The 16,841-nt window shown below is 36.1% G+C and overlaps 1 protein-coding gene across 5 annotated transcripts in view; it reads right to left on the bottom strand.

Moving 5' to 3' along the window:
• PTPRQ (protein tyrosine phosphatase, receptor type Q) overlaps window positions 1-16,841 on the bottom strand; it is a 118,872-nt gene that overhangs the window by 39,610 nt on the left and 62,421 nt on the right. For all 5 annotated transcript variants that reach the window (XR_003533678.1, XM_027679934.1, XM_027679935.1 and 2 more), the window contains exons 36-37: window positions 7,607-7,939; window positions 1,006-1,127 (exon numbers count right to left, since the gene is read on the bottom strand). Coding sequence is in view for 4 of the 5 variants with exons in the window: in XM_027679934.1 (XP_027535735.1) it covers window positions 1,006-1,127; window positions 7,607-7,939 (455 nt within the window). In the remaining variant the exon portion in view is untranslated. The remainder of the gene's footprint in view (window positions 1-1,005; window positions 1,128-7,606; window positions 7,940-16,841) is intronic.

Genomic DNA, 16,841 nt, shown 5'->3' with positions numbered 1-16,841 from the left:
AGAAATTTTGATTGCACAAAAATCTCAGCATTAATATGTTGGCATGTCTGTAATTCTTTTGACAGACTCAGAAACATTGAAAATACACACATAGTCTTACTCTCAGAAAATTAAAAGAACCTTCTTAAAGGCCTTAGATATTTTGAAGTAATCTTTAATTTTTATATTTTTTTGCTACTATCTAACAGACTGCTTTAGAAGTTTTAAAACTGCAAACAACAACTTTTCCTGGATAATGTCTGGTACACTATTTCCTATTTTTGCTGATAGCCCTGTCTGTATAATTTCTGGCAGAACAAGGAACCTATATCCTACTTCTCATGTGCTTGAACTTGGAAAGTTGCATATCTTGCCACAGGGCAGGAAATTAGGTTTATTAATGGTGGTTTTAAGGAGTTTTGTAAGAGTAATAGAGGATGAAAAGAGAAAGGCCACTAGATCTTTTCTCTCATGTCAGCTTTTTTTGGTTATAAAGATCAAGGAGAAAGAAGTGTTATTGCTGTGCTACCAAAATACAGTTAATCTGATGGACAGAGCACCAAGTGCAAAGTGAGAAATCTAGTTTGACTTTAAAGTTTGCCCTCTGGTGCCATGTAACTTTGTACAGGTCATTTCCTTTTGCTAGGCTCTCCATTTTGGTTTGTAAAATCACTACTATGAACCTTTTCTTCCTTTGAAGAAAAAAGAAGTCATTATGGTTAGAAAGAGGTACACTTCCACAAAGCTCAACTACTGTTTTCCTATGTGCATTTATAGCTACATTTTTTTCTCCAAGAGCTCTTACTAGCACACATTTTTTAATATGAAATAATTAATTTATCTCCCATTAAGAAATTAATAAATCTACAATTAATTCTTATGTGGAATTTATGTGGAAATAGACACACTCAATTTTTTTTTTAATCCAGTTATTTCTGTCCTGTAATTTCTGTAAGGACACCTGCTGTGGTATTTACATGATCAAACGTCTGTATAACTACTAACAGTAAAACTGAGTTGCCTTACTGAGGTAACGTCTATGAGGTAGCATGTTGGTCCTGTGATGATGGCAGGTTCACTCCAGCTGATATTAATACTGTGAGGAGATGTAGCTAAAACAGTCACGTTTTCTGGAGGACCATCTGGAGCTGTAGAAAAAACTATACATGTAAATCATGGCTAAAGAAGTACACAAAAAATAACCCAGTAATTTCAGTGGCCAATAGAGATTTGAAAATAATATTTTTTCACACATTTACCTTTATACACACTTTAAATAATTATAATTTTTTTTTCATTTTTCATCTGTAAAGCATACCATGTGATTTAGAAACACATCTTTCATTGTAACCACTATGACTTTTCTGGAGTATGAACTGCCTACAACTGCACCTTAAATTGAAATTATAGGATTATTGAATTACAAGTTCTTTATATTAATTTTACATGACACAAGCAAAATATATATACCTATTTAGACAAATGATATTTGTTATGTCAAATGAATCATTCAAAGAAAAAGAAATTGTGAAAATACCTGATTTTCTGCATGCTAGAAAAAATTTCCAGCAATGTTGGAGAGTACAAGTAGAAATAACTTTCTACATTTCCTTTCAATTTATGCTTAACATGCTTAGAAACTCCAGAAAACACGCACAAAAAAAGTGGTAGGAATTAAAAGAGGGGAAGAATGTTCACATTAAGAAATGGGATTTCCCTAAAATTTCCTTTTGTCAAGGTGATATGTGAATTAACTAGTTATTTCTTATTCATGAATAAGAAATTAATGAAACTATAATAACACAGTTGTTCTCAGTAAGTAGTATCACTTTTTGATAATGACCATTTTAAATTTCAGGAAAACAGAACTTGGAATAGAAGTGACAACAATTTGTAGATTACTTCAGAATTTGGCTCCATGGTGCCATTTTTGGGAGTTTACTACAAAAAAAGAGACAACTGTGGTAAGTATCACTGAACAGCCTGTTATAGAAGCAACAGATTTGGACATATTTCTGGAACTTGGGTTCATGGTGTCTTTTTTTTAATCTACCAAAAAATATACATATCAGTTAACAGGATGTTATAAAAACATTATTAAAGTGATCATATCTATTCTAACTAGAAGGTGCAGTCTCTTTTCTAAAACAAAATTAATGCAGGAATATGTAGCTTGCTACCATTAATCATTAGGTAAGAGGGCTTAATGAGGAAAAAACTGGAGGGTATACAAGGCTACTTAGTTTTTTAGGAGGAAAACAGGGTAGGAAAAGGAAAAAGAACATGGAATGAAGTATGTAGCTATTGAAATTATGTATGAAAGATTAATGAGGAAAATAATAAAACTTTGCACTACAAATTTGGCACCATGGCTGCAGAATAAACAGGAAGATTTGGGAGTAAACAAGGTGCTATGATGAGTTTAGGGTGTTAGATTTAGGAGTTAGATTGATGTGCTGGGGGTAACAGCAATATACAAGACTTTATAGGCAGGATCAAATTCAGCTATTGGAAGCAGTCCCCAAAAATACCGAATAGCATGGAACAACCGAATGAAGAGCGTAACTGAACAAACTGTGAGAGCACATGAGGGGTGGTGAAAGGGGAGAGTGCTCAGTGAGGCTGGCTGTCAAGTGGGGAGCTACAACAGATAAAATAAAATACAAGGGCAAACTTGTTCCCTGGAAATTAGAACAAGTACAAATAAAGTTTATTTTCAGGTAACGCATGTCAGACTTGTTGCTCAAACAGTGTCTTTCAGTGTAAACAATGCTTTCAGTAACTATAGCAGTGGTATTCATTAGCTTTATTGCAAAATGAAATGTCTGGAAAAGAGTGTAAAATTATATTTATAGCTTATTGAGCCTTAGTTTTCAAACCAAACAAGTTTCCAAAGGCAATTTTCCATTACTTTTTATAGAACTAGTGGAGCATTTAATCTCTCAGAATTTTTTTCAGGGATCACTTTACATTTATGCATTAGACAACAATGGTGTGAAATGATTTTAAAGCATAATCTAATCTACAAATTACCCAACCTATAGTTATTTAAATGGGTAATTTCCATATGTAGTTTACACTTGATGCATTTTTAGATCTTTGTAATAAAATTCTGATTGAATATGTTATATTTAAGATACTTATCTAAAATACATCTAAGGATTAATACCTGGTTAATTTTCACAATGAAAAGTAAAATATCAGACATTAACCAAATCATACTGAAATGTAGGAATATTTTCTAAAATAACATGTATAATTAGAAAGAAAACTACAAAATTAAAGGTGTCTAATGTGTCTCGCCTTACAAAAAACATCTTTTTTAAAACTGTGTTTGATTCAGTGGATAACTGCCATATTCTGATATAGGTTTGCTCGTGAAATTAATCTAGTCAATATGAGGCCGTATCACTACACTCTTTCTCTTATAAATCACAGCAATTTACTCAGCAGAAATGACCTAGTCTTATTCCCTCATTCCCCCATAATCCAATCACTTCCTCTCATAAGCACTTTTCTCCTGGTTTTCACAATAATGCATTTTCTGTAACTAATAACCATCATTTCCTGATTATCATGCTTCTATCCTTGCACAGGAATGTGGGTCTTATGGAGGTCAGGGTCATCTTTCCCATCCATCTGTGTCCTGGTGCTAAGGCAGCAGTTAAGTACGTTAGTTTGAAGATAAGTCTGGATAGCCCATCATCTAGCATAATCCTCAAAAATAAGACTGAATACTCCAGTCCTCTAACAGAAATTTATGGTTGCCAGTTTGGTTAAGATCAGCTCTTTTACCAACAAAAATTAAGTGTGTATTTCAGTTATCTAATTTTATAATCATCCAGGTTACTTTTACCTATATTTAAACAGCTATATTAGGCCATATTTACTTTCCAATGTTTAGTTCTGAGGAAATGAAAGGAACAAATTAAAACAAGTTCTCTCAAGCAAAACTTTCCAGAAGAAAGGGCATATAACAAGACATGAAATCTCATTATATTTCATCACACATACTTTTCATCTTTAATAGTACCAAGCAACTGGGCATCAGCAGAGACTGGGAAAGAAGGTGCTGAAAAGAGAAGCATAACCCTCTGCCCCATGCATCTATGTCCTAGCATTTGTGGGATATTTGAACATCTGGGGTTTTCCTTTGTACCTCAGTATATCCTGGCATTAGGAGACTTGGCAGTTTACCAAAAAGCATTGCCTTGTGTAACTGTACAAGATCCAAAATGAGGTCAGTGATCTCACTGTCATTCATCTAGCATCTAACACTGACTCTCCAGAATTATTTTTCTCTTAGAAAACAGAAGTTCGGCCTATCTTATTCTCCTTATAAATGCAAAAGTGAAGGTCAGGGTAAGTGCAGGTGTGAGCAAATTAAGTTTCCTTAGCTATGTAAAACATTTCTTGTCCTTTCCCTTACTGTGACTCAACACTGTGATATTTTGTGCTGGTAACTATATAAATCTAAATTATGATGAAAATATTTAATCTTGTAGAGTAGATTTGGCTCCTGGGTAATCAATCAGCTAAGTAATAACGCTGCCATCAAACTATTTTATGAGACAATAGGACAATTCCTGTGAGGATAATCTGTAAGACAGAAGGCTGAATAGGTTATCTGTGTGATGTGAGAACCAGACTGTACTGAACAATTTATAACATTTTCCATGGAGTAACTCTATAACCACTCTCAGTACAGAACACTGCCATTATTTTTTGCTTGAAACTTGCAAATGGGTTAAAGAACCTTAAAAATAATTCCAGTAGCCTTACATTTACTTTCATAATGAAAAACTGAAACAAACAAGCAAAGATCCTCACCTTAATCACTGGATATTCAGAATTATTAGGTATTTCTGCTCTAGCGCAACAGTGAAATCCTCAGCACTTGTAAAAAATACTTAGGATTTCTGTTATGTAATTTTTGCTGCTGTTGAAGTTTCTTTTCTTTACATTCTGGGAAATTAGTTTAACCATTTTCAGCTTAAATGCTGTAACCTCCTGAATATGAATATAATACCTATAACATTTTCTTTACGTTTGAGAGAAACACAAATTTATGAGAACTCAATGAATTATGAAGAAAATCGTTTGACAATTATTTCACAACCAAGGTAACTATACATTCAGGAGAACCAATGGCTTACAGAGGCATTTCTAGAAAATCAAGTAAAATAGTGGCTAACTTCTGCCCTCAAACCTGCACACACAACTCCCATTGATTTTACGGGCTAAGTACTCAGGGTATTTTACATAGCAGCTAAGCACCCTTAAGCCCTAACAGACCATGTATACTGGCTGTGTATCAGCAGGCTAATCCAGAGGATGCTTGGCCCTGTCCATGAGGGAAAGGAGAGGGGGATCAACACCTGTTCGCTGGATACATTCTGCAAGGCTGCCCAGAGTACTGAGTCTGGTTCATTTTAAATTTTTCTTTCCTGCTGCAGGTTTTGCAAAAGAAAGAGGGGAACTAAGGTTTTCTTTAGTCTGTTTAACAGTATCTCTAAAGTCTAGTCTTTGCCATGTATAAGGTAGCCAGAGAACTGCCCTTGCTAAAGACCAGCCACTGCTCAGGGAGGCTCCCAGCACCGCTGAAGCACAATGGAGTTTCCAGCTGGGTACTCAGCTGTGACATGTCACCTTCCTCTTTCTTAACTCCTCAGCTGATTGCCATTATCCCAGGAAAAAGACCAGCACCCAGCCACAATATCTGAAATAGTGCCCATGCTTTCTTGACTCCACAGAGGTGTGTTTTATAGGCAGCTTATCTCCTGATGTGTCACCAGTTTAGCTCACAGGACATTTGTTGCTGCCTACTTCCCTCATCACAGACATAGCCCCAAGCACTTGGGCTGGAAGAACAGATGGAACTTTTTAACTTCTACCCCACCACTTTTAAACTATCTTATAGAGCACACAGAGGAGCTACTGCTGAGAATGACACTGTATTGGCATGGAAAGGGCCTGTGCAGTCTAATGAGATTTTTATGATTTTAACTACCATGTCCTCAGTGGGACTGACAGGAAACTAGGTCTTTCTTAAACCAAATTATCACTGTCTAGAGAGTAAATAATAAAGAGGATCCTAATTTTATGCATTTATATGTGTTTTTACTATTGCTTTTCTGTCCAGCTTTAATCCCCAACTTTTCTAAACTCAGTAAAAATTTTTTGAAAACAAGTATTTGCATATGTCAGCAACTAAATTCTATCAATTTAATAGTAAGGCATCTCTCTAGACCTTCTGGCTCAAGAGTTGCACAACTTCTGTTAGTTATTTTCTGCTCCATCTGGGTTTATTTGGTGTTTTTTTTCTTCTCCTTCAATTAAAATATTGCATTAATTTACAGGCAGAGCATCCCCATAAGAGTCACTGGACAAAGGAAGTACATGCACATGAGAATGACTCTGCAGCTGATTCCAGTACTTCTCAGTCCAAAGGACTGCTTCTGTGCTTTACATGAAAAACAGGCTGTTATGATGATTACTATCATGATGTCCAAATCTCTTTGCCCTTTGGGGCTTAGAATTTCTCTATTTCAATTTCTCATCTGCAAATGAAGGTGACAATATTTGCTTACCTAATAGAGAAATGTGAGGTATTTAAAAATAGATGGGTGTATTATTGTTCAGTGAGTGCACAGATACTAAAAGGAGCATTACATAAAAGCCTCCTGCATTCACATCAAATGATTTTAAAAACATGAGTGGAACAAAATAAATATGTGGACCCTTGAGTAATCCCTGGTGGACAGCTGTTAAAGTCCTTGGTATCTCCATTATTATTACTTTGTAAGGGGAAATAAGTAAAGGAGCTGTGATTCAGTCAGGCAACTCATGGTGATTCTCAGTTGTTCTACACAGGCCAGAGGCTTGATATCAAATATTCTCTGACCTAGGAAGGCTACAAACTGGTAGGGAAGGTCATTTGTCCCCATGACAACTGCCTAAATAATATATGTTTCACATCCCCTTCTCTCAAATATTTAATGATAACTTATCTGTGACAACTCTTCTCTTACTTGGAATCTTCAGTCCTCAGCTGAGGCACGAGAGTTCTAATATGTGTCATGGCAATCCTCTACAAGTTACATGGCTACTCTGATTTGTAAACTACATAGGTGTATATGGTCTTGGAAAGAAATCTCTAATTCCTCTGAAACTATTGCTTAAATTCTATTGCCAGGAACTTCAGAAAAGTGTTACAATGTTGATTAACAGAGTTTCAGTCAAAGAATTAAAAAAGGAGTACTTTTCATTGACACGCCCCACATGTGAAGATGTATTGAAAATGGTATATCAACCCAAATTAGCCAAAATTTAGACTTACCAAGTCTAGACATGGAGTATTGCTAAGGATTGAAATTAGTGCTAAGTAAGCAGTAAATAAAATAGAGCATACAAAAGGCATTAAAATATCGAGAAGTGTTAAGTATGTATACCTACTACATGATTTATATCATGATGTTTCATAGGTGAAGAGTTGAAATAAATCCTTATTAACTTCACCAGTATTGTAGGTCTATGAAGAAATAACTTACTACCAAGTGTTCTTGCTTATTTAGGTGAACATCACATTGTTACAGCATTATGAGACATGGGAGATATCCTTACTTACAGCCAGGAAGTGTTTGTGTTGAAATCCAAGGTGAAGAACTGCCATAACCAACACTCGTACTGGCAGCAACTGCAAATCTGTACCATCTGTATTTTTTCAGTCCATACACTGTGTCTTCTATCCAGTCGTCCATCACATTTTCATATAAATATTGATGCATCTCATATTCAACACATTCCTTAGTTTCCCAGTCACTGCAGTGGATGGATTGTAGCTGTGTGGTAATCTTGTAGTTTTGAAAGTAGCCAAGGATAGATTTTGGTGTTCTCCAATTCAAAGTCACACTTGTTGATTGCACGTTGGAAAAAACAATATCCCTGGGAGCACTAGGAACTGCAGATTAAAACAGTTGTAAGACATCTTAATTTGAATGAAAAGTGATTGCAACTATAATCCTTTTATCCAGTGTTAAAAAACCCCCATTTTTATAAGCATGTCTAAAGACGTAGATTCAACTTCGTATGGTTAACAAGAAGTAATTCCACTGGCATAAATCACACTGTACATATATAGGTGCCGTACATTTACAATAGTTTTTGAAATAAAAAATAATACCTTCAGGTGTGGCATGCAGGGGCAGCTTTGAGAGGTGTGACATTCCTGTTGCTACTTTTGGGGCTATGTCTCAACTGAGAGAAGGAATATCAGGCAAAGTTATTTTTGGCCTACCTATAGCATCTTTTAGTGCTGTTACTAACTGGGCTTCTTCACTTCTCACTTAGAAATATTCATTTGTCTCTCTCTCTCGGTAACATATGAAATCCTCATGCAATACCTCGAGGTTACATAAGTCTCCTGTTTCACCTTCTGAATGGAAAGTATCAATACACACAATATGTTTGCCTAGCATTATATAAGTGCTTTACAAGTTCAGCAAATAACAAATTAAAAGAATACTGACAGAAAGAGCTGAATACATCGCAATATGGAACAAAAAAAGAAGAAATTTCCCATAAATGCTGATTCCATACATGCTTTATTTATACACATAGGTATATATGAGTATACAGGTTATATTTCCTGTCCATGGAGACAGAAGTACTGCATGTTATGTACATACATACACATGTGTACACATTTACTCCATCTATATTGAGCCAACAGTGTACTCCCAGTTCTCATAGACTAGATGCAACATATGGTTTTGTGCTATATCACATAATCATACAGTAAGCTAATATTATCTCTAAGACTCTGTAAGATAATACCAATACTCTCTGTGGCAAAAACTGTGCTGACCAATCAGCTCTGAAATCATTTTGTGCACTTAGCTTTAAAGAGTGCTTTAGAGTCTTTGGGGGAAGAGGTATCACTGGTCAAAGAAAAACACATGATACAGCCTCAAACTGAAATTGAAGAAGTCCCAAGGCTTACATAAAGAAGAAAAGAATCTCAGACCAACATTACTTTACTGGAGAAGAAAGAGAAAACCTTCCTTTTTTTTCAGCCTTGTGGGAATATCTGATCTCTGCTTTTTTCTGCAACAATATGTTTGTTGAAATCATCAGAATATAACAAGCTGAAACTTCTTCACTAAATATGAATATTTACACAAGAAGTGTAAATTATGAGTCAAACCAAGCTGTGATGATGAAAATGTTGAGAAACTAAAATCCCTTGAAATGAGCCCAAAGCAGGTGGAGTCTGCAGGAGAGGGACCAGACAAAGAACCGTGGGCCCTTCCCCTGTCCTTCCACTCAGCTCTCACACACAAATACACAACATCACAGCATGCAATATGCTCCCAACCTGCTACACACTAGCCAGACACAGAACAAGAACAAACTGGCTAAGAAAAAGTCTTCACCAAGGACAACTTCCATCATTATAACCCACGCTATCAAAATTAAAGTTGTTTTCCTCTGCTGTTATTAGCATAAAGATAAGTACAGAAAGTCGTAAAAAACCCAAAACTTGCAGTATCATTCTTGCATGTGCACAGATTTTGAGATGTAATACCCAGCTTATCCATTTTCAAAAAAAAACTAAACTGCAATATTTTCATAAAAACTCTATAAGCTGTAATAGCTGTTTGTCTAAATTACAAGAAAGGGCTTAATTTGACCATTAGTTAGAGGAAAATAAAGGCAGAGAAACCTAAATTGTTACTAGAATACAGCTGTATCTTTCCTCTAAAAACCCTTACTGTATTGTAATATAAGCTATTAATATCTCTTAAGACACTGCAAAAAATATGAATCTTACACACTCAATTATGACAATGATAAAATGTGGGATAGAATGGATAAAACTATTTGAGTGAAAAAAAAATTATCACCCAGTCTCACTCTGAAGTTGAGTTAAAGTATTTTAAGGCCCAATATGATGTATTCCAGGAATTAAAAAATCAAGTCAGAAATTCCAAAGATATCAGAACAGGTAAAAATAAAAAGAATTTAAGAAAATTAAATTCTCCCCTTTCTCACTTAGAGGGGATTACTATTCTTTTTTTGATAAGAAATATGACCTCACCTTCCCAGACACGACTCCAGGAACTCTTGCTGTGATTGGAACAGCTATTACTGGTGAGTTTGGAATAAAAGTGTGAAAGTATGCAACATGGAGATGGAAACAATTGGCTTTAATGCCTCTCAGTCTCCCATTACTAACTTCTATCTGCTCATTATTGGACTACATTCCAATACTGAAACAGGGGCTTGTAATGAAGTAGATAGTAACTGGTTGCTTGCTGACTGTTAATAGGAAGTTCATATGGAAATATATACCTTTATATGGAAATATATGCCTTCACTTGCTCAAACGTGCAGCTGGTAAAGCCATGGCTGGCACAACTGCAGTCTCTGCACCTAAAACAAGGCAGGTTAAAGAGACTAGTCACAGGTATAAAATGAGCAGTGCTTGTGTTCTAGACAGCACGGTGGGCTTTCCTTCTTAAGGACAGTACCTTGTTCCCCTAGTTTCAACACAGAAGACATTAGAAAGAACTGAGAGTTAGCAATTTAGAGGAAAAGATGCTTGGCTTTCATAGAACTAGAAATTATATCAGACTAAATGACAGTGGCTCTGATTTGTGGGGTCTCATACAGACTAAGAGAAGTCTAATAAATCCAGCCTCCATGAACTTTCCTTGTATTTGAAAAAGAGACAAACTCACTGAGAGTGGGGGGAAAGAATGGAAGGCTGAGAAATTATTTCTCTTTCTATCTGTACTTTTTCCCACTGACTACAGAGGGAGCTCATACACATTACCTTCACAAGGCTGAAGGTAATGTCTGTGATTATCCCTGTAAGTGAAACTACATGAAAACTATCATTTTCAAAGATAAACTTGCAGGTATCATCATAACAGACATATTAGACAACCATTTCTTCTTTCAGACAAAAGCTTTTGTAGCTATTTAATGTTGTCATTTTTCCAGTTTACTAAGACCCATACAAACAAAATATTTTGAGCCCACAAAATAAAGGGTCGGGTAGCAAAATTCACAGTAAAATTTTATCTGCCAGTGCCTACACAGGCCTTTAAAATGAAACCAGAGCCTTAAACATTAGTCAGTTTAAAATCAAGATCATTTTATCCCCTTGCTTACATGGACATATCAAATGTAAATATAATCATTCATTAGGACAAATGAAAAGATGTGATCTGAATCTGGAGCACATCAAAGAGGTTCAAACCTAGGGCCACAGTGAAGAGCAGTGACACCCAGTGGCACAGTGTCTCTTGCACTTGATGACTGTGTTCACAGACAATTTCAAGACAGCTATGGTATTGGGTTACAGATACAAAGAGGATTACAATTACTTTAGCATGGAGAATCAGATTTCCATTCCTTAAGAATGACTAAAATTCCCCCAACTTTTTCTGTCCACAGATGGTACTGATTTGAGCAAACCATTCCATGCTTCCTAGAGTAATCAAGCAGCTTGTTTAAATTTTCTAAACATGACTTAACTATGATGAAATGATCACTGTTCACAGTAAAAATTATCGAAGCCAAAAATTGTGTCTTTGTCAGCTACTATTTCAGATTATGTTGGAACTATAAGATACATAATGACTTACGTATCTGTTCTTATACACTGCTGCTTAGACTTGCTCCGAATGGGAACTTTACTATTAATCCTTATTTTCAGGGAGATGCACTCAAAGATAAGGCATGAAAAAGGCTGTGCTTACGGTGTTGTAAGAAGCTAATTGTTGAGGACTCTGCCCTGACTAGCTAGCTGGCATTCTTGTGCTAATCTCATGTTTAAATTTCTCAAGAATCATACATAGGATTCCTTAAGTCTCATCACATATCTGACAGTCTTTCCCTATTGTATTTTTTATTTATTATATGATAATAATTTAATTAATAATTTAATTCAATATGTTATTAAATTATTAATTTAATATATAATTAATATATTATTATACAATAATATATTTACAATATATTATTGTATATACTCTACCTAATTTTCCATTTAATAGCTTCTAATTCAGCTTCTGAAAACCAGTCAGGGAGCTGGCAGAGACTAGCCATGAAATGCTGGTGAATTCAGTTGCTGGACTGCAAGAGGAATGAGGTATTTTCAGGTTCATCTACCATTGTTCACATAATGGCTAAATTTCAATGAAAAGTGCCTGAAGCCAGATCTACATGGGATTTTAAGCTCCTAAAACTTATTTACATGCCTGAACTCCTACTGAAGTCGACAGGAAGCTAAGCACCTCAATAGAAGTTACAGATCTTGGCCCTGCTGCCTTATTCTTGGCTGGCTGCAATGCTAGTCAGCCCTTCCAAAACTGGTGGACTGCTCTGAGATTAAGTTTTTGAGAATCTAAATGAAAGGAAATTCCTGGTAGAAAAAACACTGGTATTGTGCAAAGACTCAGATCAAGTTGAACTTGGCCAGTAGAACTCGTTTAAACTAACAAAAACACTTGCTAGAAAAAATCTTATTCACAATGCAAAGATAACCTAAGGGCAGCAAAGGACACACACACACACAAATCTACTGAGAAAAGAGAGGTTATGGCTTTCTGTAAAGATTTCTGTAGAAAGCAATGACTACAGCTGCACGGGCTGAACAGAAGAGGGTAATATGATACGGCATAGTTCCTAACAAAGTTAATAAAAAAAAGTCTGCCTACAGAACAGCTGCTTGTAGCTGGAGTTTGGATTAAAAGAACAGAGGCAGCCTAGAAGTCTGTTGGGTGGTATTAAGAGCATGAATAGGAGGAAAGTGAAGAGCAAAGTAGAACAGACAGCAGTGGGCACAGACCAGAAAAGGCCTTCAGAAAATGGAAATATCTGAAAAGAAAATAAATATTCTGTATTGATTATCTCTATTGGATTTTGAAAGCTTAGTTACCAAATGAGTTCCTTGGGTTAAGCTGTTAACCCTGATCGCACCAAGTACTAAGGTAGTATAGACTGCTATACTAGATTAGGGGGACTTATCATGATATAAAGTCTTGATCAGTATGAATAAGTACATCATGAATAGGCCCCAAGTTATTTTACTAACATAAAAATACAAAAAAACTGTAGACTATTTTTCCCATGACTCAGAACTGACATTATCAGACGTGCTTTAGAGGAACTTGCACAGTTGCTTGTAAAAGAGCCTCTGTGGACCATGTTTCTTAGACCCTAGCCCATTAGAAAACATAATCTCTAACTGTGGGATCTAAGCACCGAAAAATCAAATCCCACAAATCTAGAGAGAAATGCACTCCTTTAAGCTAAAAAGAGAAGTTTTGAAAATCTGTCAGTACTCGAGTCTTGAATTAAATAAGAATGTTCAGCTTTCCATCAAACTAAACCACAGCCTACTTTTCAGTAAACAACGTATTTGACCTGTAAAGGCTTTCCATGTTAACTTTGTACTATATGCCACCACCATTTCTTAATGCGCAGTTGCCCTAGTCCCCACAAAAATACTCCTTCGTCTATTTTTGTCAACAAGCTTATAAAAATAACATCATTACAATTTCACTGGCAGCAACCGAGTGATCACTGCATTTGTCTAGATTTGCCATCAGCATGAAAGTCATTAATTTAAATTTGGACAAAACAACTAATCAGAAAACATGAAAAAAATCTGCATTACATAAAGAAAATTGAGTAGGGGAAAAAAAATCAGTGATCTTGGAAAGAAATGTTTCAGAGATTCTTAGTCACGATTCACTCTGCAATTTTTTGATTATTTTACTTTATTATAATTTGGAAACATGACTCTTCATCACTGATTGAACATGTGAAACACACTGCTCTAATCTGCATTAGTGACAGGGGACACCGAAGCTCTGCCATTTCCAGTACTGTGGCTCTGCAGTAGGCTCATTCCTCAGGATAACCAGGCCAACATACTGCACTGCACATCATGCTTGAAGCTCTAAGAACCTCTTTAGGGTACAGGTTTAAACATTATTCCAGTACAGCTTTTTCTTCACTGGCTAATGAGGAAATTCATGTAACTCCAACTGAGAGATGTCATGAGCTGCCATGTACTAAGAAAAGAATTTATGGTGAAGGAAACAGCTTTTCCTTGGATATCCAGAAGGCTTTAAGCCCCTACTATGTTTTGTGCTCCTTGCAGGCCTTGATGAAAAAAATCCCACACTTTCCAATGAGCTCCTCCACACTGGAGATACATACCCAGAATCTTCAAAGTTTCCCTTGTGCAGAAAGTAAAGACATTTTGTGCACACGTAACAAAAGTTGATTTTAATTTCCCACCATCACACCAAAAGACCTAAGAAACTTTCCCATTACCAATTCTTTTAGGCACTACTCTCCTTCATGTACAAGGCATAGTTCTGTATATAGCTACAAGTTAGTACTGGCCAGCAAAACTAAGCCCAGATTAAATTTAAAAATGTTTCCTGGACAGATTTCTATCCATATTTCTTTTATATGTAAGCTATGAATGAATCTCTTTTTAGTAGAAAACAAATAGTAAGAACTGTGACTAGAGTATGATGGGGGCCTCAAACTCTTCCAAGACTCTGTGGTCAGTTATAATACTAAGTATTACTAGCAGTAAGGGACGGGGACAGGGGGAATTAGTCTGTGTGTCTTAATACTATAATCAATACAATTAATATCCTCAGAGAATAATGAAAAGTCTATAAAGAAAAATCTAAATTAAAAAAATTGAAACTAGCATCAGTTTTCTTTATATTACTCATGCTTTGAACACACTCAAGTGGCTTTTTAATTATTCTATTTTTATTGTCAACTGAATGTCCCAGACTTGTGAGTTAACTGAATCTTCACAGCTTTAGTGTTCCTTTTGGAGAAGTTTCCTACCATTTTATGGCTCTTTCTCCCCCTAAAAATTCACTCAGCCTTAATAAAATTGCATTTCAATATGTGCATTATCTTGAAAATAATCCAAGGATAGCTATTCAGTCATAAAATCCTAACTCAATTATGCACGTGTATGTATACTATATTATCTTTCATATCCTTTATAATGTATTTAATCACAAATTAATACTACCACTACAAAGCTGACAGTTTTTATAACATCATGCAGCCTGGCAGAGGTGGTATACCATGAAACTAGATTGGGCACAAAACACTACTAATCTCCTCATAAATTTAATTTTCATGATTCATGTTTAATTGTACCCAGATATGAACAAATTTACCTCAAAAAAGGCAAATAATCTTGCTAAGAATTTAAAGATCAAACACTATCCAGTGGGACACTGAGCCAAATTCGATTTCACTTTATGTCAGAAACAAATGCATTGACAGTGACTCAGTTCTAGCTACATATTCTGTGACTAATCTTAGGCCACCATAAATAAGAAGCTGACAACAGCTATTAAACTGTTTCCATTCCCATCCATGAGTCTCCAGTTCCTAGTATCCAGTCACCACAAAACAATTCATGCAAACACACAGTTAAGGAAATGTCCTAATAATAACTAGTTTGTTGTAAATATGACTAAGCAACAACAAAGCAAGAAAGGGTCTGTGCAGCGTATGTGACAAAAAGTACATGTATTGTAGCATAAATCCTTCACTTGGGAAAACTCCCAGTGATAAAACACATAAGACACATGTTGTTACAAACTAAAGACTGGTGGTGTTTTTTTTTCCCTTCTAGTACAGCTCTTTATAACACAGACCACAAGAGACTGCCAGTCTCCCTCTCAAGCCCAGGCTTAATCCACAGCTTTCTCAGTCTTTCCTCAAGCACTAATTAGCAGCCAGCACCAAATTTTGCAGAAATTTCAACAATTAACTTTCTCAGGTGCCAGGTTTCTTTAACACTACTAGAAGCCTTTCCCTCATCCTCCAAGATATAAACCACCAGGGAAGTCTCCTGTTCTCCTCTCTACCAGAGGGTAACAACCTTCCTATAAGACTAACTCCAAGTCTGAACACCATTCCCAGATTCAGTCTTGCTCAAGCTCTGAGTTGGCTGTTCAGCAGCCCTAATTTAAAAGAAAGGTTTGAGAGTTATGACCGCATTTAAGAAGTGTACTGAAGTGCATTAGCACATGCATCCACATCCAGCACAGCAGCTAAGCTCACTAAATTACTTCCAACCAACTGTCAGATAATAGTATGCTCATGTCTGATATTTAAACAATACCTTTTCAAAGGTGGACTTTGAATGCTGCTGATAAACAGAAGTTTCTGAGAAAACAAGAGAACAGACTAGCCAGGTGGAAGTCTTAAATTGACAAGGAGCTAGACAGAAGGACACCAGCAGAGATCACAAAATGGCAGCATTTGTAGGGAAGCTGTTGATGAGGAAACCAATTTAGAGAGAACAATTTCATTAGAAATAGGTATGAGTGACACCTTGTAGTTCAAATAAGGGACATGGTAAGGCTGTAGTGGGATGGACAGTACCATGAGGACAGGCAGCCATCAAAGTACAACCCTGGCTATTTTCACAATGTTGGCCACATTACACTAGCAAGAGGCTGCCCTGCTTGTCCTCATTTGGAGCTCAGCCACTTGGTCTGAAACCAAAGCAGCAGTAGTTCAGCTGACAACACAGACATTGATTCATCCAGACATGCACATCCATAAGTCTAATTTTAAGAAGTGTGGAAATCAAACCTCATAATGGGACACCAAGACTTTGTGAATAGGATGGATTCAAAGGAGGTGCATGCCACTCAGAAAGTTACCAACAAGAAGTCTAAGCATAAGGGTAAGTCTGATCTTCTCCAAGTTCAGACGTCTGATTCAAGTCTGCATAGCAGAGCTGCTTCCCTCCACTTGTCATTCAGAGCATAAACCTTTTTGCTGAC

Source organism: Neopelma chrysocephalum, unplaced genomic scaffold, assembly GCF_003984885.1.
Source record: "Neopelma chrysocephalum unplaced genomic scaffold, ASM398488v2 Primary Assembly neopelma1_59, whole genome shotgun sequence".
Lineage (NCBI taxonomy): Eukaryota > Metazoa > Chordata > Aves > Passeriformes > Pipridae > Neopelma > Neopelma chrysocephalum.
Note: the sequence above shows the minus strand (reverse complement) of the source record. Positions and strands in the feature narration are given on the sequence as shown.